Source organism: Lissotriton helveticus, chromosome 7 (assembly GCF_964261635.1).
Source record: "Lissotriton helveticus chromosome 7, aLisHel1.1, whole genome shotgun sequence".
Taxonomy (NCBI): Eukaryota; Metazoa; Chordata; class Amphibia; order Caudata; family Salamandridae; genus Lissotriton; species Lissotriton helveticus.
The window spans coordinates 1,389,118,243-1,389,141,508 of record NC_136068.1 but is presented as its reverse complement, the minus strand read 5'-3'; the positions used below and the strand labels follow the sequence as shown (position 1 = coordinate 1,389,141,508).

At 47.4% G+C, this 23,266-nt stretch overlaps 1 protein-coding gene across 1 annotated transcript in view; it reads right to left on the bottom strand.

Moving 5' to 3' along the window:
* The window catches only part of LOC144770306 (ketosamine-3-kinase-like), a 502,039-nt gene extending 479,204 nt beyond the window's left edge, over positions 1–22,835 (bottom strand). The window contains exon 1 of the mRNA XM_078654708.1: positions 22,491–22,835. Within this exon, the coding sequence (XP_078510834.1) occupies positions 22,491–22,673 (183 nt within the window). The 5' untranslated portion in view covers positions 22,674–22,835. The remainder of the gene's footprint in view (positions 1–22,490) is intronic.
* Between the last annotated feature and the right edge of the window lie 431 nt (positions 22,836–23,266).

The following is a 23,266-nucleotide window of genomic DNA, read 5'->3' as shown; positions in this document are numbered from 1 at the left end:
GACGGTGTTTGTGTGACTTGTTTACAAGGGTGTAATAGATTGTCAGAAGGAGAACCCAAAGGAAAATGAGAACAAGAGGAACCGTCAGCAGAGTGTTTTGTAAAGAAAATTCTGTTAGCTTGTTCTGGAGTAAGTTTGACTATTACTCGCTTGTTCCACCATCCCTTTTTATCAAGGAAAAGAGAACCCTTAGAAATTTTGAGAACTTGAGTGGGCAAAGAAAATGTAGACATTTCCTTTCTTGGCTCTGTTTGGGGTCTTAATCATGACCCAATCCCCAATCTGAAAGGTATGTGAAACAGGATTGAGTGTAGAATCAAAGTGTTTCTGTTGTATTTTTTGTTGACTGAGAACATTAGTCTTAATAACTTGTTTGTCATAACGAGCAAACATGAATTATTGTTTTGACCAAGACTTTTGATCGATGATGGACAAATATTCCCATTAGGATTCCTTTTCTTGAGTAATCTGAAGGGTGAAATACCAGTCATGGAATTTGGTGTAACCAGATAAGACCACACTTTCTTTGTCAGAAAAGTTTCAACATCAACATTGCATGAAATAGCGGTTTGTATACCCTCCTTGATGAATCTATTCATTCTCTCAATTAGATCATTAGATGAGGGAGAATAAAGTGCAACTCTAAGATGTTTGATATCATGTAATTTCAAAAAATCTTGCATTAAAGAAGAGCAAAAATGAGATCCATTATCACTGACAATTTCCTTAGGAGAGCCTTCAGAGAGAAAAACTCTATTCAAGAAACTGACAACTGAAAGTGAGTTTGGACTCTAACAAAACTCAAATTCAACCTATTTTAAGTGGTAATCAATGAGTGTAATAATATAACGTTTGTCATGTGACAAAACATCAAATGGGCCTGTGAAATCAATAGCTAATTTAGACCAAGCCTCCTCAGGTAAAGGAACACTATGTAAGGGAAGCTGAACAGTTTTCCAGTGTTTGTCTGACACTAAGCAGGTATCACAATTGTTAATCCAAAGTGATAAGAGCTGGTGTTCTTTTAATTTTCTTGACATGGCACCAACACCTAAATGACCTTAATGTGCTGCATGGAAAAGTTTAATGCGAAGATTAGAAGGAGGTACGCATTGGTCTCCTCGAAAAATTACATCATTTATGATGGATAGATCATCTGAAACTTGAGAATAAGATTTCAGAGGGGCAGGAAGAGAGCGTTCTTTCGGCCAACCTGAAATGATCATGTTTTTAACTGCCATGAGAGTTGAATCATCAGAATAAGCTTTAACCCAATCTGAGGAGAAAGAACTAGCTCCTCTCTAGAGGCAACAACACACTCTACATCATCAACATTCTTATGATTTGGATCATTTTCTAAAGGTTATCTAGAAAGAGCATCAGCCCTTAAATTATTACCTCCAGAAATGTGCTGTATAGTGAAATTATATTCATGTAGCCTTGAAAGAATTCTGACAATTCTGGCCGATGCTTTCCCTGTGATTCAGAAAAGGGGGTGGTGATGAACAGAGTGCCTGAATTAAGCAGACTGCTTTCCCTGTGCCATATCCGTTAAGTAGATGTAATAGGGGCTTGTGATCACTGAGGAGTATAAAATGGAAACCCCAAATTAAAGTCTTAAACTTTTCGACTGCCCATGAGCAGGCAAGGGCTTCTCTCTCTCAATGGTACTGTAATGAGACTCAGCACCATTGAGGGACCTTGATACAAATCCAGTGGTGTGTTCTTTTGCACCATTCCACTGGCAAAGCACTGTAACTAGCCCTTTTTGGCTTGCATCAACAGAAATTGCAAATTTAAACCAGGGGTAAAAGAGGATAAAGCAGGAGCTTTAATTATGACTTTTTGAACAAGATTGAATGCAAGTTCAGTTTCTTGAGACCACAAAAACTTGACATCTTTTGTAAAAAGTGCATGTAAAGGTTGAACTAATTGTGAATAACTTTGAATAAACCTTGAGTAATATTCTGTCAAACCTAAAAAAGATTTTAAGGAGTCTTTGTCCTTAGGAATGGGAACATTTGATATGGCTTGGGTGAGAGAATACTTAGGTTTAATTCCATTTTCCGATATTGAGTGCCCAAGGTAATCCACTTCTTTTGAGAAAAATTTACATTTGTTTCTCCCTAAAGTTACCCCAACATCTTTGAAGCGAGATAATACTGTCTTTAACGTTCAAACATGTTCATTCTTACTCTTTGAATATATTAGTATATCGTCTTGATATGCCTGAACGCAATCAATATTTTGTAGTAGGGTATCCATAAATTTCTGAGACACTAGCCGCTGAGGCCAAACCAAACAGGAGTCTTAAAGATTTAAATGCTCCAAAGGGAGTGATAAATGTGGTGAGATCTGAAGAACACTGAGAAAGGGATATTTGATGGTAAGCACTTCGGAGGTCAAGAAGTGTAAAACATTTTGAACCAGAAATTCCAGTAAGTAAATCCTAGATTTTAGGTAGTGGGTGGCAATCAATTATTATACTTTGATTCAAAGAGCGAAGGCCGGCACATAAACGAATGCTGGAATCTTTTTTTTTTTAACAACTACAATTGGACTGACCCATAGTGAAGAATCTGTTGATTCAATTATGCCTTCAGACACCAACTTGTCTAATACTTTTTTAAAATCATCTCTTACATTTAGTGGTATATTTCTCAACTTGTGAATGACAGGAATGGCATCTGGTTTGAGCTTGATAAGATGTTCATAATTTTACATTTTTCCCACTGAGTCATTAAACACATCTGGAAAGTCTGAAATAATGCCATCAATCAAAGCATTTTCATTATCAGACACAAAAGAAATAGAGACATCATTGATTTGAACAGGGCAATCCGAACCAGGGACTAGCTTTAGGCCCATTCTTGCAAGGTCCTGCGAACCAATGAGGCTCTTTCCTTCAACAGCAATGTAATCTTTAGTTTTTATGCATCTTCCTAAACATGAAACATCCGTTATAAAATATCCTAGCATATCTATATCCTTGCCACCATACGCCTTTGGAATAATGTCTAATGGTTGCAAATGCACATGAGAAGACCAATGAACTTTGAACAATACATCAGAAATAATGGTCACAGGTGCCCCGGAATCTGCCATCATATTAAAAGATATTTGATCGATTATGACCTCACAAGTTGGATCCTTAGCACGATTAAAGTTAAACGAATTTTCAATTGAATTAATAGAAAGTATTATTTTCTCTGGTAAAATACATGAAGATACATCCAACACATTGATATCAACAGTGTTGATATTAAGGTTCTGTAAAGGAGCCTGAAGAGAAGAAACGTCAATGTCAGAATTTTCCATTGAAGTTATAGCACTAACTTGAATTGACCGTCTACTTCTACAGACAGTGTAAAAATGTCCCATTTTGTGACAATTTGTACACCTTTTTCCTAAGGCAAGACAAACGGGACTGTTTCCAAGGTGTGCTCTTGAACCACATCTGTAACATGAAGAAATTGTTTTCCTTTGAAATGGTTTAACAAATTCGTTATTTGAATAAATTGCATTTGTATGCATATCATTTTGCATTAAAGAAATACTTTCCTCAGAAATACATTTTGATGAAACAATTGATCTTTCTATGCTCTTAGCCATGTCTATGACTTCAGAAACAGAGGGATCACGCAGCTTAAGATTCTTTCTTGTATTTTTTTATGGAAGCATTTGTAAACAAATTGATATCTGATCACAGTATTAAGATAAGCTCCAAAGTTGCAATCTGTAGCTAAATTCCTGAGAGTAGAAATAAATTCCTCTACTGTTTCATTTGGTTCCTGTTTTCTTTTCATAAAATTGTAACATAACACTCGGTTGCTCTAGGAACTTTTTATTTAATCTTTGAACATCGTCAGTAAAAACATTCCATCCGTCTCCATTTCCAGGTGGAGGGATGGAAGCCGGAAGATTATCAAATATTTGACGACCAGCACTTCCCAAATGGCTGTATAATATAGCTAATTTTCTTTTAGCTGAATAATCACCTGTGTCAATTGCTACAAGGTAACTTTCAAAACTTCTAAACCATATTTTCCAAGTCTCTTTGAATTTTCAAGGCACAGGAAGGAAATGGTTTAAATTGACTATCTGTTGATTTGTAGCCATGTTATTTTATCGGTAAAATATGAAATATTCAACACTTTCAGTAATATGATGTATAAATCCTTTTTGTAAAATAACTATAAATAAATAAATGTACCTTACTTTTTTATATGAATGCTGCTAATTTCAGTTGTCTGTCCTTTTTCTTTGTTATATGGAATAACACGCTATGCGTGTGAATTGTGGTAAATACACAATGACATGTGCATCTTCATTGAAATCCACAGCGCAGCATTGTGTCTCCGTTAAAGACAATCAAAGAGCTGTTACTATGGAAACACTGCCTCCGGGTGAATCAAGATGGCCACCGTCTACGTGATCACGTTTGCGTGCGTGATGATGTCTATTTATGCCTCACGATCAAGTGCGAGCTTGTTGCTGTGACGCTTGCCCTGTTTTAAGGGGTGACGATGCGTCAGCCAATTACCCCGCAGAAGTGAGGAAAAGCTTTAAAATGTCACTTCCGAGTCGTTCCGGGGGCCATTCTTACCGGAGTTTGATGAAGCGTAGCAGGAAAATTTTCTCTGTAGAAGGTACTGTTGAGAATATATCTTTTTGTAGTTCCGTGCAAAAATGGTGAAATGCTGTTTTTCTCCCTCATCGCCAAAATGTGAAGAATGTTCCCACTTGAAGTTCCGTAAAGTATATAGCCGAAGCAGGAAGTAAATGTTCAAATTAGAAGATTTATTCTTCTGGAATATACAGCAATCACAGGAGCACAGCTGTTCTGAAGAATGTAAAACTGCTGAATGCCTGATTCAGAAGTTGAAGTATCTAAACTAACAGACACCACAAGCAATGCACCTTTAAAGATATACATTCTGGCAAGGTGCGCACGCCGTGGAACATACAGTAGTAAGCAGCAATAATGAACATGGTAGAGGTATAAAGAAATATACATTTTAAAATAAACAGCACATTACAGCTCCTCTCCCACCATCACAGAGATGGGGGCAACCACCCTCTCCTGTGCTTCTAACTGTTCGAGCACGGGGTGGGGGTTCGAGGAGGCATCAAACCCCCCACCCTCCTCTCCCTGGGAGATGTAGGGCCGCCTACTCATTGTGTACCCCATGTATATTAAGGAAAAATCACAGACGGGGCAGAGCAGAGGCAGCATGCTCCAGTCTCAGACTCCCAGCCCCGGAGACATATCACTTGAGACTGCCCAGCCACCTATGAGAAACTGCTCGGGCACTGAGACATTTCACGAGTGACTACCCAGCCACCTACGAGAGACTGCTCGGGCATTGAGACATCCTACACGCGACTGATTGACCACCAAGACATCACACAAGAGACTGCCCAGCCACCTACGAGAGAACTGCCCGGCCACTGACAGATCTCACAAGAGACTGCGCAGCCACTTACGAGAGACTGCTCGGGTACTGAGACATCTCACAAGAGACTGCCCAGCCACCCACGAGAGACTGATCAGCCACTGAGACATCTCACCAGAGACTACCTTCCCCCGGGAGACTGCCCAACCCGGAGAGTTCTTGCAAGGGACTGCCCAGCCACCCACAAGAGACTGCCTAGCCACCGAGACATCTCACAAGAGACTGCCGAGCCACCCACGAGAGATTGCCTAGCCACAATCCACAGAGAGATACCCCATGCGAGAGATCATACGAGTGGCGGCCCTGCTACTGTCCACACAAGAGATCTCGCTGTCACGGTCTTCTCGCACAAGAGACTGCCCTCCACCATCCACGAGAGACCGTCCAGGCGCGGACTGACTTCGAGCAAGCCAAAGAAGGCGCAAGAGACAGCCCAATCTGAGACCCTCGGCGGCGGCGTGGAAGAGGCCGTGCAGTGCTGGTGAGTTTACACGAGTGTCCCAGTCCCTGGAGGTCACACGAGGGAGAGACAAGTTCACACAAGAGCGAGCACAGGCAGGGCTTTAAAGGGGCAGGGCCCTTCAGATCCCAGACCTGCCAGTATTTATAAGGACATTGAAACGGATCCTTATCGGCCCTAAATGACGTCCTTAACCGTACAGGTAAACACTGATAGATTTCACGTTGAGGAAACCCATGGCAGTGACACAATTCTTGTTCAAATGTCTTGTTTGGCTTTATCTTGCTTTTCCGAGAGTGTGTGCTTTTTCTAGCAGGTTTTTTATTTCTGTTTAGCATACTACTCGTGTAGGTGCCTCAGTGGTCGAAGTGGGGTCAAAAAAGTAGGGGAACTGTGGGCGGAGACTCAGGGGGCGGGAATAAGCAGAGGATTGGATTAGTGGGCGGAGTCGGAGGTGTGGCTAAAAATAGCAAAACATACCATTTTTTTGCGCGTTTAACATTTCACTGACCAGTTACAGCTTATAACTTTATTTAATTCAAACAATCGATACACATGTTTATTTGAGGTTTAATATACAAGTTGTTTATATTTAATTCATTTACAATGTGGGACATGTTTCCAATCACAGAATATTCCAAATACGCTTAAAAGTGGAATCATAAGCCAATTGTCTCCGAGCCATGCAGTTTCTTTCATTGGCACTTCTCCTCCCTTTTTCGAACCATTTCTGAACATAAAATTCAGGTTTAAATTCTATGACAGGAGGCCCCACGATGTTTATGAACATTATAGAAGACAGACGATTTATTGATATTCTGTTCCGCAGTGGTGTGAGCACATCATTCATTACACTAAAGCCCCGTTCACATTCAGCAGTTGAGGTACAAAAGGTGTTTATAATGTGCACTAATGGTTTCAGGCTTTCAGAGATGCAATTTTTATTTTGTTTGTACTCTCTAAAACCAAGGATGTACTGCCTAGTATCAAATACATGCAACCTGCTACAAAGGTTTTGTAATTCTCCCTCACCGTATAAGATGTCTACTGGATCTGGCCAATAAACTGGTTGTAGGAGTTTCATTCTGTGTACTAATTCTTTGTATTCGATTTGGTCATTGTTTGTGGTTGTGCATCTCGAAACATTTGATGCATTAGACATTGTCATCCTTTTTCGCAGGTTATTTGCTAAGCTCCGAAAGAACTGTGCCCTATTGATGCTAACACAGCCTTTGTTCTGTTGCAGTCCTACACCATCAAACTGCATCCGTTCAGCAACATTTAATGCAGTTGTAGCAAAGGGCCCAGGTGCATCAGCAATTGATTCAAACACTAAAATCTGCATCTGTATTGAGCGATCGGCCTCATATATGGTCATATCACGCCGCTGCAGCCTTCTGGATAGGTCACCCAATTCTGTGACAGCATCATATAATATGCCCATATTTTCAACAAACACATCCTGGCCTCCCCTCGCTCCCCCTCACTTCCTGGCAACACTCATTACCCTGCTTCTAGCATACCCACATCCTGGTCTCCCCTAGCTCCCCCTCACTTCCTGGTATTTCTCATTACCCTGCTTCTAGTATACCCGGGTCCAGCCCTCCCTCACCACCCTCACTTCCTGGCATATCATTCATTACCCTGCTTCTAGTAAACACGGACCCATCCCTCCCTCGCCACCTTTACTTACTCCTATCAAGCATTACTCCTGCATCCAGCCCTCCCCTCACCCACCTTGCTTCTTCTGGTATACCCGGCCTCGATTTTTGAGTAGTGGCTGAGTACGCATTGGTGTTAAAAAAAATGTGCGCATGCTCACTTCTCACTACTGGAGATGTTACGGCGTGACGTCACTCCAGATGAGGTTGTTTTGGGAAGGAAAATTCTTTAAAGAGAGACATTTTCTCTCGGAATTTCCCTTCTCTTTCTACAATGCAGCAAGAATGTCATTATGCCAGCCATCGGGGCAATAGCGTGTCAGAACCGCCAGCCTGACCCTGCTCACTGGAGTCAAAGGTCACTGCCTGCACCAAGATCCAGCCAGCCACCAGTGTAAATTGTAGTCCTACTTCTATGTTTATGACCTGTCCCAGTTTTTAGTTTGGGGAATCTGGTCACTCTTTTGCTGCCAACCCCACCTCCCCTTCAACCACCTAGACGCTATTGTGTGTACTTAATGGGTAGATCCCTGTTTGGGGATGGCCTCCTGGTGGTGATCCTCAAGCAGGGATTCACAAGAGAGGCACTGATGAAAAGGGGTCACTGTCCCCTTCCCATCTGTACATTTTCTGCACTGATCAAAGTGAAGGCTGTCAGGACATCATTAAGCCAACTGCTTTCACTTTCACACTGAGAACGGGACCTGCAATTATAAAACTACAACTACAACTACAACAAAATTTGCAAAAATACACAGGGCTAGCATTAGCGGTGGTTGTAACTGGTGCAACAATCTTTTTTGCCCCCTCCCCCCATATGTCCCCCTCCTTGGATTCCCTCACTACCACCCAGACAAAAGTGCCCCTCATCTCTCCATAGCTTCTTTCTAAAATACATTTCATTTGTTTTAAAGCGCTGGTAAAGGCTGGCTTTACAATTCCACTCAGCTATACACATAAAATACAGATCTGTGCTTTGCAGCATGCATGTTTACCCTCTGCGCTATTTTATGGTGAGTCAAAACTGCCACTAGACAAATTCTGATCTCTCTCTCTATCAGAAACATTAATCACAGAAGTTATTGTGTCATTTTTATTGATTGCTGAAAGCTGGACGCACAAGGAACACTGCAGCAGGTGTTTTTAAATCGTATGTTAATGGTTAACACAGCCCCCCCCTTCCAGGTCAGACTTCTCACTTCTCACTAGGGGAGAAGTTACAGCATGACGTCATGCAAGGTGAGTGCTGTAGGTGAAGGGAAATCATTTAAAGATAGTCATTTTCTCTCTGGATTTCCCTTCTTTTTTTGAAACTCAGGAGCAGCAACATCGTCGTTGCTGCTGTTTGGGGATGGCCTCCTGGTGGTGATCCTCAAGCAGGGATTCACAAGAGAGGCACTGATGAAAAGGGGTCACTGTCCCCTTCCCATCTGTACATTTTCTGCACTGATCAAAGTGAAGGCTGTCAGGACATCATTAAGCCAACTGCTTTCACTTTCACACTGAGAACGGGACCTGCAATTATAAAACTACAACTACAACTACAACAAAATTTGCAAAAATACACAGGGCTAGCATTAGCGGTGGTTGTAACTGGTGCAACAATCTTTTTTGCCCCCTCCCCCCATATGTCCCCCTCCTTGGATTCCCTCACTACCACCCAGACAAAAGTGCCCCTCATCTCTCCATAGCTTCTTTCTAAAATACATTTCATTTGTTTTAAAGCGCTGGTAAAGGCTGGCTTTACAATTCCACTCAGCTATACACATAAAATACAGATCTGTGCTTTGCAGCATGCATGTTTACCCTCTGCGCTATTTTATGGTGAGTCAAAACTGCCACTAGACAAATTCTGATCTCTCTCTCTATCAGAAACATTAATCACAGAAGTTATTGTGTCATTTTTATTGATTGCTGAAAGCTGGACGCACAAGGAACACTGCAGCAGGTGTTTTTAAATCGTATGTTAATGGTTAACACAGCCCCCCCCTTCCAGGTCAGACTGCTCACTTCTCACTAGGGGAGAAGTTACAGCATGACGTCATGCAAGGTGAGTGCTGTAGGTGAAGGGAAATCATTTAAAGATAGTCATTTTCTCTCTGGATTTCCCTTCTTTTTTTGAAACTCAGTGTAGCATCGTGCTACAATAACTACAGACACACGTGGCTGTTATAACTGGAGCTTTATTACGTGCTTGTTACTCCTGCCCTGTCCCTATCCTAACTGCCCGGTTCCTGTCCCCTAGCTCCTCCCGTTCCTGCTCCTCCCTCCTAGCTCCACCCCAACCACTAGACTACCCCATACAATCCTACATCTCCCCCCTTCTTAGCAAAATGAACTTAGTTTCCGCATTGTTTGTAAGTCTTCAATCCACCACGCGGGTTGACGAACAGCTTGTTCTTCAAGCGTCAGTAGTGTCGAATCCTGGGTGGTCCTGACTTTGATCAGTCTTTCCGGTGTCTTAGCCACGATGTCCTTAGCCGCGGGAATGCACTTTTGGGAATGCAACCCATTGCATGTGGGCTGCTCATTATTCGGTTCCACAGTTATCGTGGTTCTTTCTTGTTGGGTGACTGCTACTGGCTCAGCTCGGCAGTGACTGTCTGCCTTCCTTGGTGACCCTTGGTCTATTACCAATTGATCTCCTTCGGGAGCGGACGATGGGCTGGTCTTCTTCTGAGCTCCCACCTGTGAAGTTGTTTCTCTTTGTCTTGTCAGGTTGGGAACGGCACTGTTCTTCTGTTTACCGCCAGGCATGTCAGGCATTAGTGTATTATCTGATATGGGTGTCCTGTCTTGATTCTTGGACTCATGTGTTGCCTCTGTTTGTTTCTTCCCTTCCCACTCGTGTTTGAGGCTGGCGAGACCCTTGACCACCCGGTCATGTGCCTGTTTGTCTCTCATTCGGTGGCAGTTCATCTCTGTCACTATGTTCGGTCCTCCCCGCGAGGTGACGGGATAATCCTTTGCCACTTGGTAGATATTGTCCCATTTCTTTGTTTTCCTTCCGTCAGTTCTTTGAGTCAACCTCTCTGACCCCATCAGGGGTGACGGTATATTATTCATGTCTTGATGTGGCGATGACTGACGTGACTTGTTGTCCTTTGGTTCTGTTGTGCGTCCGGGTGATTGATGCCATGGCCGTGGTCGGGACCATGATTTTGTTGACCCGAATGAGCGGACAGACATGTCTTCCGACTCGGAGGAGTCGGTTGCCGATTTCCTTTGAGAACGTTCTTTTGAGGGCGTCGTGACTGATATGTTTATTGAGTTGGTATTCTGGGATGACATGCTCCTGGGGTCGGAGCTATCTACGGAGCATTTCCTTGGGTATGTCTCTTTTTGTGTCTTTCGTGTTGTTGCGGTGGAGGGATCGTTTACTTCATTAGTTTGGTCTCGGGGCATTTGGTCTTTACCCTTTTCACGGGACATCAATGGTCCCTTCTCCGCTTTCTCGTTGACACAACTGTCTGGAGTGTACATGCCCCTCCCCTTTCGGTGTCTGAGTGGCTTGCCACTCCTCACGTGGTTGGTTCCTTCTTCTCGCTTGTTGTTTGTGTTAACGTCCGTGCCATTGGGATGATTTGTCTCACCGCTTGATGCTTCCTCGGACTCATCTGTAGACTTTGGTGCATAGCAGGAGGATGGCCGGGGTTGTTCGTGTGCTGGTTTCTGGCATTGACGGGATGGGTCCCATCTTCCGTAGTTCGTCTTTTTTGCCTTCTTGTTGAGCAATCTGCCATTTTGTCCATGGGTGTGATCTGTCCCACTTGACACTTCATCTGTTTCATAATCATTCTCATCATCGGTTGACTGATTCCTTGAGGTTGAGTAACTTCGTGAGGTTGTATCAGTGTCATCATCTGTTGACTGACTCCTTGAGGTTGAATGGCTCCATGAGGTTGAATCAGTACCGCTTTCGCAATCCTGAGTCATCCTGGTCTTTTGTGATGGCGACTTGGAGTGTTCCCTGACGCTCTGTCTCTGGTTTCTTGACTCTGATTCACCCTCTTTTCAGCTTTGTTTGTCTCCTGGGCCTCTCCCTGAGGCATGATGGGTGCCTCTATCCAGACATTTGAACGCACGTCTTTCGAGAAGTCTTTTGCTTTTATTCGCACTACAGCCTCGGCCCCTCTGATGATTCTCTTTAGCGACCATTGCTCCTGAAGAATCTTGCGCTTCGTGTCTGCACTTGAACAGCCTTCGATTATTCGGAGCCGAACTGCTTCTTCATTAGTAAATGTGTTGAAGTGGCAGCAGGGTACCAGACTTAGTAACCGGGTAATGAATCTCGGCAGTGGTTCTCCTGGTTCCTGCCGCGCTGTATTGAAAGCGATGCGAGCATGATCCACTTCCACCGGTGCATGGAAATGGGCACGTAGCTTCACTTGGAGTCTTCCATAGCTCTCTGTGTCCCTTTTGGGAAATGATCTGATTAGGCGACGGCCCTCATGACCGACTAGCTGGAGGAGTAGTGTCAGACATTTTCCATCCCTTTGTTCATCGATTGCATCAAGAAAATCGTCCAGGGAATCCAGCCACCGGTTCCATTCGGGACCCAAGTTCTGACCGTCAGTCTGTGACACTGGGGGTGGTACTTCAATGCAAGGACTGGACCGGTGGGTTGCTTTTACCGCCGCCATGAGGGAGGTGTGTTTTATCTGCTATCGTCGTAGTGGCTGACCTTCTTCTGCCGAGGTCCTGTGTTTGGTCGTTTACTTTGATTCTGGGAAGGTTCGCCACTCAGCTACACCATGCGTGACTCAGCGAATCCCCACTTTCTTTTGAGTTGCCTGCTACCTGCAGGTGATTTGGGGCTCTTCCGCGATGATATGTGACACCAGTGACATCTCGTTCCTGTGCTTCTTTTGGCCTGGCACAGGTTATCCAGTGGTTTCAATGATGAGAGAATGCTTTGTTGATGTTCATTTACTCATGTAACTGGATTGTTTTAACTCCTTAGCTCTTCTTACTATTGACCACTTATCTTCGCGTGGTGCTGACAGTTTACTTTGGTACTGGCCTTTAGTTCGTGTTTGTTACGTTCGGGATCTGCATTTGCTTGGTGTGCTCGGGTTTGTCTTGGTTCGTGCTTATGGTGTTTGGATTTGCATTTGCTTATGCTTAGTTCGCTCCTCTGCTTGCATTAGCTTATGCTTGTTCTCTCGCATTTGCCAATGCTTGATTTATTATTTCTCTCCTTGTCTTTGTCAATGCTTGTCTTCTTAGGTTGCTTCTTGCATTTGCATGTGGTTGTTTGTCGTCTTTTCAGCGCTTTATTATCCTTCACTTGCATTCGCCAATGCTTGTTTGCATGTGTCAATGCTTGTTTTGTCACAGTCGCCAATGCTTATTTCATTTACAGTTGCCAATGTTTACTTCATCACTTTTGCCAATGCTTGTTTATCTTCAATGCCAATGCTTGATTTTTTTTTTTGGTCTTTGCCTGACTCCAAAATGGCCGCCTATGAATCATACAGGGTATGTCCCTGAACTCCGCCTGACTCAAAGATGGCCGCCGCTATTGCAGGCACACACGAGGCTGGCTCTCCAGGCTCATTCACTCGGGGGCACTCAGGACTCACCGGCGGCCGGCTTCTGGGGCAGTCCACGCCAGGATTCACTCCTCCTTGGCCACCACGGACATCAGGTGAGATCGGGGTGGGCTCCCGGCTCGCCTCCACAGTTCCCGCTCTTCTTCGCCGTAGACCTCCCAAACCTCACGCATCGGGCGTGAGGTTTTTCCGATGCCCGATGTCGCCGGGGCTCTGATTTCAGCGCTCTCGGCAGCGCTTGCTGGCGGCACGTTGTGGACGCCGTCCACACCTCTGGGGCACTTTTCCTACCTCTCTGGGCACTTCACAGGGTCGGAGTGGGCTCCCGATCCCTGCACACACACAGGCTCTTCACACCGGGCACACGCTTCCAGCGTGAGGCGATTCTTTAGCGCGACGGACTGCTTTGCCTTCAGGCAGTTTGGCGCTCGTGTCTTCGACCCCTCTGCTCCCTCACAGGCCTTGGGGTCACTCTTGACGGCTGCAGGCCTTGATCTCCAGGCGGCAACGCGGTCCCATTCAGCAGCGTTTTCAAAGCTGCAAGCTGCTCGGGACAGGGCGTCTTTGTAGGGCTTTGTGCACAGTGGGGCTCGCTTCATCCCACTCTCGTCGCCAGCTGTAGCATCGTGCTACAATAACTACAGACACACGTGGCTGTTATAACTGGAGCTTTATTACGTGCTTGTTACTCCTGCCCTGTCCCTATCCTAACTGCCCGGTTCCTGTCCCCTAGCTCCTCCCGTTCCTGCTCCTCCCTCCTAGCTCCACCCCAACCACTAGACTACCCCATACAATCCTACACTCAGGAGCAGCAACATCGTCGTGGTATCACCAGGGGTTTAAGTGGAAGCGTTTACAATATTATCTACAAGCCGTAACTGCTCCTTATTTCCTTATTAATCTTATGCAACTAACAACCAATGACAAAGCCAATAGTCCTGACCTGTAGGTATGATGTTACTTGTTGTATAATTGTATCATTATATTTGGATGCAATGACAGAAACAGCAAAAAATTCAAGTCGGGCGACAAACTATGCTAAGCACAGGTTTTTAGCTTACGTGTTTCAAGCCACACCCTAATTACATTAGCCACGCCCCTTTATGAGACCTCCCAGTTTTTTCATCCCACTTAAAGTCCTACGTATGTGACTAACTCTCTCCACTACAACTGGCCTTTCAAAGCCACTGGCCCTGCCCGACGCATGGCTCCTTCCAAACCTTTCAGTAACACCATTCTCTGTGCAAGCATTGTGACTGACTCTCCCAATGCCCTACCGGCCTTTCAAAGATTCATGCCTCTGGTCTGACCCGTGGCTAACCCCATAGCATGTCGGAGACATCGGTCTTTGTAAAAGCCCTGTGACTCTATCATTTGCAATACAATAGGTCTTGCATTTATGCGACTGTAAGGTATTGGCACTGTAAATGACAATGCCTTTTATTTATGTTTTAAAAACGAAAACAAAAATAAAGGCATTGTTATTTGCAATAACAAAAGCTTAAATTCGCGTAAATGCGAGACCTATTGCATTGCAAATGCTTGTTTTCTAACTTTTGGCTGTGCTTGTGTACAGCATGGCTAAAAGAAATGGACAAAGCTATAGCTCTCCCATAGGCAAGACCTATTATCTTTTCCAGTGCTTGTTACACTGTTATACTCATGTGGTCCACATGACATTCTAAACCCATGTAACATCATGTAACTCATGAAGGCCTTCCCACATCTAACTCACGACATCTCAGAAAGTATACAGTCTTAGATGCCTACTGACGAGATATTAGGACCTCAAAGAGTCAACATATGACACCTGGGCTACTGCAACAGTATGAAATGCTGAACTGAGGCGTATAAACTCTCTATCCCTAGGGTAAAAGAATTACCACAACTAGGCAGGAACTTTACCAGGAAATCCTGGCCACAAGTGGATAACACTAATATATTATGGACATGAGCAGAGTAGCTTGTAGGTCATTTTGGGGACCGAGCTTAAATTACACCGAAAAGATTGCCAATTTAAATGTGAATATGGATTTCGCAAGTGGAGTGAATTATGTTGCGACAACGGACAGCATGAACAAGAAAGACTGCCAGGGAAAGGATGGTTGGGGTGGGCTTGTGCATCACTAGCGAAGTAATGTATTAGTACAACATAGGGTTTCTAAACACATCTCCCTCAAACCAGCATGGCCCCGTTCTAGCTAAAGAAACATGCCTCCCACTTACAGGACAAGTGCCGAATATTAAGCTGCTATATAATGCAAATTTGAAAGAAACTAGTCTCAAGTGATGGTTTTCTTCACTTTCATGGTTCAAAGTCAGGTGGGAGGATACACTTCTCTTCTGTGCCATTCTTCTCAATCAGGGTGACATTAGATGCACCAGACAGAAAAAGATAATATATTTAACACACAAGAAGAACTTATGGCACATATAGCCGCATAAGCAAACGTGGAAAAAAACATGATAGTGGGTTTGCTCAAAGTTGTTCTAATCTGATTACAATTGTTTCTCAGGCACTTTATTGGTAACAACACAGACAAGTTTACACCTGATATTTTTCTGTAAATCATACAGTCAGCTACACACACATTGTTGTAAGCACATCTGATTGTCATCACAAGAGGTACCCCAGCTCAGGAGAGAATGTGGGTGTTAAAAAGAGGGTGAATGGATTTTCACACTCATACTAGATTTGAGGGCTGCTAAATTGAGAAATCGTGCAAAAAATGGCTGGCAACAATCTGGACATTAACAGCCTGGGAAGATGAAAATGTCAACGCTGCTCTTAGACTAATGTGGTGTATCAGTGTAGTGAACAGAGAAGATGCCATCTTTAAAGCAAAAGGCAACCGAAAACAAACAAAAAGGTGTGTAAGGGAGATGTGATTATGAGGGCATTCTGCAAATGTATCATCAATCAATCAACAGATTTCTAAAGCGTGCTACTCACCCACTAGGGTCTCAAGGCGCTGGGAGGGGGGAAGTCACTACTGCTCGAACAGCCAGGTCTTGAGTTGTTTCCTGAAGGAGAGATAGTCCAGGGTCATCCGTAGGTGGGTGGGGAGGGAGTTCCATTTCTTGGCCGCCAGGTAGGAGAAGGATCTTCCTCCGGTGGTGGTTTTGCGAATTCGTGGGACGGCGGCGAGGGCGAGGCTGGCGGATCGGAGCTGGCGGGTGGGTGTGTAGAACGTGAGGCGGTTATTGATATATTCGGGGCCCATGTCGTGGAGAGCTTTGTGTGCGTGGGTGAGGAGTCTGAACGTGATCCTCTTGGTGACGGGGAGCTAGTGCAGGTCTTTCAGATGGGCAGAGATGTGGCTGTGGCGAGGGATGCCTAGGATGAGTTGTGCAGAGTCGTTCTGTATGCGCTGGAGTCTTTTCTGGAGTTTGGCTGTGGTTCCAGCGTAGAGGGTGTTCCCGTAGTCCAGACGGCTGGTGACGAGGGCCTAGGTGACCGTCTTCCTGGTTTCGGTGGGGATCCACCGGAAGATCTTTCGGAGCATGCACAGGGTGTTGAAGCAGGAAGACGAGACGGCGTTGACTTGCTTGGTCATTGTGAGGGAGGAGTCCAGGATGAAGCCCAGGTTGCGTGCGTGGTCCGTTAGCTTCGGTGCGGTGCCCAGGGCAAGGGGCCACCAGGAGTCGTCCCAGGCAAAAGGGGAAGGGCCCAGGATGAGGACTTCCGTCTTGTCTGAGTTCAGTTTCAGACGGCTGAGCTTCATCCATTCCGTGACGTCTTTCATTCCTTCCTGGAGGCTGGCTCTGGCGGTGGCAGGGTCGCTGGTGAGGGAGAGGATCAGCTGGGTGTCGTCGGCGTAGGAGATGATGTTAAGGTTGTGTTGGCGTGCGATGGCTGCGAGGGGGCTCATGTAGACGTTGAAGAGGGTGGGGCTGAGTGAGGATCCTTGTGGGACGCCGCAGATGACTTCTGTGGCCGCGGATCGGAACGGGGGGAGGCGGACTCTCTGGGTTCTTTCGGCGAGGAACGAGATGATCCACTCCAGGGCCGTTCCTTGGATTCCGGTGTTGCTGAGGCGCTGTATCAGGGTGCGGTGGCATACGGTGTCGAAGGCTGCCGAGAGGTCTAGGAGGATGAGGGCAGCCGTTTCCCCGTTGTCGAGCAGGGACCTGATGTCGTCGGTAGCTGTGATGAGGGCGGTCTCGGTGCTGTGGTTTGCTCGGAAACCGGACTGTGAGGGGTCGAGGGATCCGTTGGTCTCGAGGAAGGCGGAGAGTTGTCTGTTGATGGTCTTCTCTATGACTTTGGCCGGAAAAGGGAGGAGCGAGATGGGGCGGAAGTTCTTGAGGTCCGTGGGGTCCGCGGTGGGTTTCTTCAGGAGGGTGCTCAGCTCGGCATGTTTCCAACTCTCCGGGAAGGTGGCGGATGCGAAGGAGCTGTAATGATGTTCGGGAGTTGGGGTGCGATGATGGAGTCGGCTTTGTTGAAGATGTGGTGTGGGCAGGGGTCGGTTGGGGAGCCGGAGTGGATGGTGTTCATCAGGTGGGTGGTGTCTTCGGTGCTGACAGGGGTCCAGGTGCAGAGGGTGGTGGTGGGGGGCGCTGGTTCAGTGGTTGGGTGCGTGGTCTGCGCGCCGAAGCTGTTGTGTATGTCGGCGATCTTGCAGTGAAAGAACGAGGCGAGGGAGTCGCAGAGGTCTTGCAAGGGTGTGATGTCGTTGTTGCAGGCGCTGGGGTTGGAGAGCTCTTTAACGATTTTGAAGAGTTCCTTGCTGTTGTGGGTGTTGTTGTCCAGTCGTTCTTTGAATGTTGTCCTTTTGGTGGTGCGGATCAGCTGGTGATGTTTGCGGGTGGCGTTCTTGAGGGCTGTCATGTTTTCTGTTGTCTGGTCATGGCGCCAGGCTTTCTCGAGGGTGCACAATCTCAACAGGAGCCACAGGGGAAACACAGGGAAAAGGCCGTCCCCCACTCATATCATTTTCTACACTGATGGCCTTCCCTTACGAATTCTGTGGTCATTGACCCGAATCAAATTCTACTGTTTTTATGAACACGCCACGGTTGCTCATCAACCTTCTAGCTATATGTGCTGATCCCAGTCACTTATTTGGTAATAAAACTATGTGTATGTGTATGTGTGTGGCACCCTCACTAAATCATATACCCTCACTACACCCTTCTAACTGAAAAAAGGGGGTGGGGGGTTGACAGTGCCTCACGGGAGCAACACCCAGGGGAGGATCTGGCAGGCTGGTACTCGCCTGGATCCTCACTTATCATCATCAGCTACTGTCAACCATGAAAATAAAAGGGGAGTAAAAATGTGCATTGAACCCAAAATGTGCGACTACTGTTAAGTGACCCTATGAAGGTGTAATAGAACCCCAGAAATTCCAGTTCTATACTACCACTACGTTTAAAAAGAACAGAGCTAAACTGGCAGCTTTACCTTTATTCTGTGCTGTTTGCTCATTCTGTTAAAAACAACAACCAACATGTTTAATCACCTATATATATATTGCCGGTGATTTCATCAGGGTTTTACCGGGTCAGCGTGAATTTTGCACTACTGGATTCTCCCTTTATTGTACCAGGTGGCCTTTTTTGTGAGCCTACCCGGCCCCCGTAGAAGAATCTGGTGTACACCGCAATACTGTTAGTGTATTCCGTGATCCGCCTGCCGGTCGGTTTTCGTTTTCGAGCTACGGTCTGGCTTCCGCTCACCCTGGGTCAATTTCTCAAGGGTGCGGCAGGTTTTCTTGGAGTTTTTGAGGTCGTTGGTGAACCACAAGGCTTTCCTGCTGCCGGGTCTGCTGGGAGGGTTCTTCAGTGGTGCAAGGTCGTCGGCGCAGTTGGTGAGCCACGGTGTGAGGTTGCGGGCTGCTTCGTTGGGGTCCGTCATGTTGGGGGGTGGGTTCTGGCTGAGGGCGGTGGTGAGCTGGTCGGCGGTGATCTTGCTCCAGCTTCTGCGGGGAACCTGTTGCGGGTGGTGGTGGTTCGTGGTTCTCCTGAAGTTGAAGTGGACGCAGCTGTGATCTGTCCAGTGTAGTCCGGTGGAGTGGCTGAAGGAGATGTGCTTGCTGGAGGAGAAGACGGGGTCAAGCGTGTGGCCGGCGTAGTGGGTGGGGGTGTTCACCAGTTGCTTGAGTCTGAGGTTGGCGAGGTTGTCCAGCAGGGTGGTGGTGTTGCTGTCGTTGTTGTTCTCCAGGTGGAAGTTGAGGTCCCCTAGGAGGATGTAGTCGGGGGAGGTGAGGGCGTGTGGGCTGATGAAGTCTGCAATGGTTTCGCTGAATTGTGTGCATGGTCCCGGAGGTCTGTAGATGAGGGTGCCTCTGAGGGTGGTCTTGGGGTCGGTGTGTATCTGGAAGTGAAGGTGCTCGGCGGCAGTGAGGGTGTCCTCGGAGTTGGTTGTGATGCGGATGGTGTTTCTGTGGACGATGGCGATGCCTCCTCCGGTTTGGTTGACGCAGTCCCTCCGGGTGATCTTGTAGCCATCCGGGATGGCTATGGCGATGTCGGGGGCTGAGGAGGCGTTCATCCAGGTTTCTGTGAGGAAGGCGACATCTGCTGATGTTGTGTCGAGGAGGTTCCACAGTTCGACGGCGTGCCTGTGGACGGATCGTGTGTTGAGCAGGATGCACTTGAGGTGGTTGTTGCTGGTGCTCGGCTTGGCAGGTGTGGTGCAGGTTCGGAGGCAGGTGAATTTGCAGGCTTGGCAGGTAAAGGGTCCGTGGGTGCGTTTCGGGGTGGCTCGGTAGCAGGCGGGGTTCCGGCCGTCGTTGAGTGCATGGAGGGTGGCGGCGTCGTAAGTCCGTCGTGTGGGCTGGAAACGTCGGGGGCCAGGTGTCCTGGCGCTGGGCGCGGTCCAGGCGCGGACGGGCGTAGACGGGCTTGCCTTAGGTGCGCCTTCGGTGCTGAGTGCATGGAGGGTGGCGGCGTCGTAAGTCCGTCGTGTGGGCTGGAAACGTCGGGGGCCAGGTGTCCTGGCGCTGGGCGCGGTCCAGGCGCGGACGGGCGTAGACGGGCTTGCCTTAGGTGCGCCTTCGGTGCGCCAGCGGCGCGCCCGCTGAGCGCGTCCGCTGCGCGTCTGCTGTGTGGCCTCCATATGAGGGGCTGAGGGAGGGAGGAGCAGCTGGGAGGCGGGAGCGGGGTGGCGAATGGGAACGGCGGGGGGCGGGGCCGCAGGGAGCAGCGGCGGGAGGGCGAGACGGGAAGTGGGCGGGCACAGAAGGCAAGGGGGAACGAGGGGTAGAATGAAGAGATTAAACAGCACACGTTACAAGGCAAAAGGGGGACGAGGGGAAACGAAGAATAAAACACGCACATGTCACAAAGGCAAAAGGGGAAAAAACGAGAAAATTACACCAGCACAAGTACAGAACAAGCACGCAGAGTGGCGGTCAGAGCGCAGCAGCACAGCACGGGGAGGACCGTGCGGTGGCTAGGGGGGCGACCTGCCTGGTGACAGGGTCAAGGGTCGCTCCCTTTACCACCGTGCGGCCTCCATATGAGGGGCTGAGGGAGGGAGGAGCAGCTGGGAGGCGGGAGCGGGGTGGCGAATGGGAACGGCGGGGGGGCGGGGCCGCAGGGAGCAGCGGCGGGAAGCCGAGAGCATCCAAGGACCGGTTTCTGGAAATCAGCCATCATCAGCTAGGATAGCTTGACTCCAGGGGCACTGGGCATACCCTATTGGGCATACCCTTCCCACATAGGGCGCCTAGGGAATGTTGCACATTGGCAAAACATTCACCCCTAGTCACAGATCTGGGTTTAATCCATGTTATTTTGCTCACCACACCACCCCAGTTCTGACATGGCCATATGCAAATCAGTCTTGACCCTGTGCCTCATGGGAACAGTCCAGCCCGAACTGCCAAGCCATGTCTTCCCTGGACCGAAATCAAGCATCCAAGGACCGGTTTCTGGCTATGAGCAATCATCAGCCAGGATAGCTTGATTCCAGGGGCATAGTGAGCAAGGGACTCACGTCTGGGCATACCCTTCCCACATAGGGCGAACAGCAAAACACACAAGATGATGGACGGAATGTTGCACATTGGCAAAACATTCACCCCCAGTCACAGATCTGGGTTTAATCCATCATTATTTTACTCACCACGCTACCCCAGTTCTGACATGGCCATATGCAAATCAGTCTTGACCCTGTGCCTCATGGTAACAGTCCAGCCCGAACTGCGAAGTCATGTCTTCCCTGGACCGGAATCAAGCATCCAAGGACCGGTTTGCGGCAAGGAGTGGCAGAGACCTAAGTTGGGTAGAAGTTCACGGTATTTTCTTTAACACCTGTTCCCCACCTATGACCCCCCCTCCCCGCCGGCATGTTTGTTATACTCATCCCTGCATACCAATGCAGCCAGCCACAACAACCAACTCCTGCGCGCCACATGCTAATAGGCGTTCTTAGAGCACTCGCTGCGAAAGCACTAAAGACCACGAATTGCACTGTTGCCTGGGGCATGTTGTAACTTGTGATGTGTGCCATGATAACTAAGCTGAGCTCACGCGTGTATCTGTATGACGCTTCATGCTTGAAAACCAATAGAGAAATTGAAACAAAAAAATGAATGATAAGCATGCTTGCCACCTGCTCTCTACCCGGTATCTTGCAAGTTATACAGTAAACTTGGCAATGGGAGGGCGCCCCCCGTTCGCCTGACTTCGAGGCACTATAAACCGATCAAAGGTATAAAGACGATCTGAATCGAGGACTCCGATCCTGGTTTCGTTTCTGAGTAAGGGCGTTGCGGGGGTGAAACTGAAACTAAATCAACAGGGCTTGCTTTGCAAGGAAAACTACGTTACATTACAGCGCCGCGTAAAGATGAATACTGACTAGCGCGCTTTCATTCTCGTAATACTGCCCTTATAGAGCATAGTTTTGAGAAAAATGGTGGATGATGTTTTAGTGGTTTGAAGATTCGCTGCTGACAAAATGCAGTGAACTAAAGTAGCGTGCCTCAACCCAGACGAGACCAACTCAGCCATCCATAAACTTGAGGTCGCTAAACGTGCAATACAATCAGTCATATTACCTTGTTATCTAAAGCGCTTGAAACAGAAGAAATGTGGACTGCAGCGAGTAATAAATACTTTAGGTATTTAAATACACTGTCCCATGACAGGAAGCAGTGGAGTAACGAAAAGGGATGGGGCCACTCTGCAGAAAATGACGAGGGGCCCCTGAGTCTACCATATCTCTCAGATATACATTGGACATTCGGCTGAATTGCGGTCCCCTGACAGATGGGGGTCTCCGTGAGTTGCACCGCAGGGGCGAGCCTTACGCCCCTGAGAAGAAGGAAGGATTCCTCTGGGGGGTACTTTCACACACTACTTTCAGCAGACACCCAGTAGAGTGAACAGTGAGGGTTTTTACCTCAGCCCTGGGGTTCACCTTCACGAAGACCCATCCCGCGTCGGTGATGTACGATTTCCCCTGGCTGATCCATCCGCTCCCTGAGTAGCCGGTCTCCTCCAGGACTACCGTGCCCAGCTCTCGTCTCAGCAGCTGCTCCATCTTCATAGCAGCGCTATGCTTGTCATACAAAGAGTGCCCCATCCGGTCCCCATGGTGCCCTGGACACGGAAACAAGCGGCAAGGAGGGGCCGGCGGAGGCAAGCCGCAGCGCTCCGCCTGTGTCTGCTGAGGGTGGCCTGGCAGGTGAGGTGACGCTTTCTTTACTCAGCTGCGGCTGAAGGACTCGTGCATTCCATGAGCCACGCCAAGGCGCCTTCTAGTAGGCGCTATCCAGCTTGGTCCCAAAGGACAAAAGGACTGAAACTGGCCTTTTTATTTATTTTACAAAGGGAACGCTACAGGCGAACACAAAACACACAAAGGGGGAAGAGTAGTTTGAAGAATCAACAATAAAATCAATATCAAACAATAAGGTGTAGTACGTATATAAATCACAAGAGAGCGACAAACATTAATTTCCTCTGTCTCATATCCGTGATAAGTGTCTACTTCATTTTTACGTCTTGTGCTTAATCATTCATCGAGTTCTTTAAGTGGTACCGTACACATATTGGTGGCATTTTTCCCGTTAGGGCACGTGCGCGGCCGCGTGCCTGGCGCGTGCCGCGGCGCGAGATGGACCGCAGGCGTCTCACTCAGATCAGCGCTGGGGTTCCATATGCTGAAACTTGAAG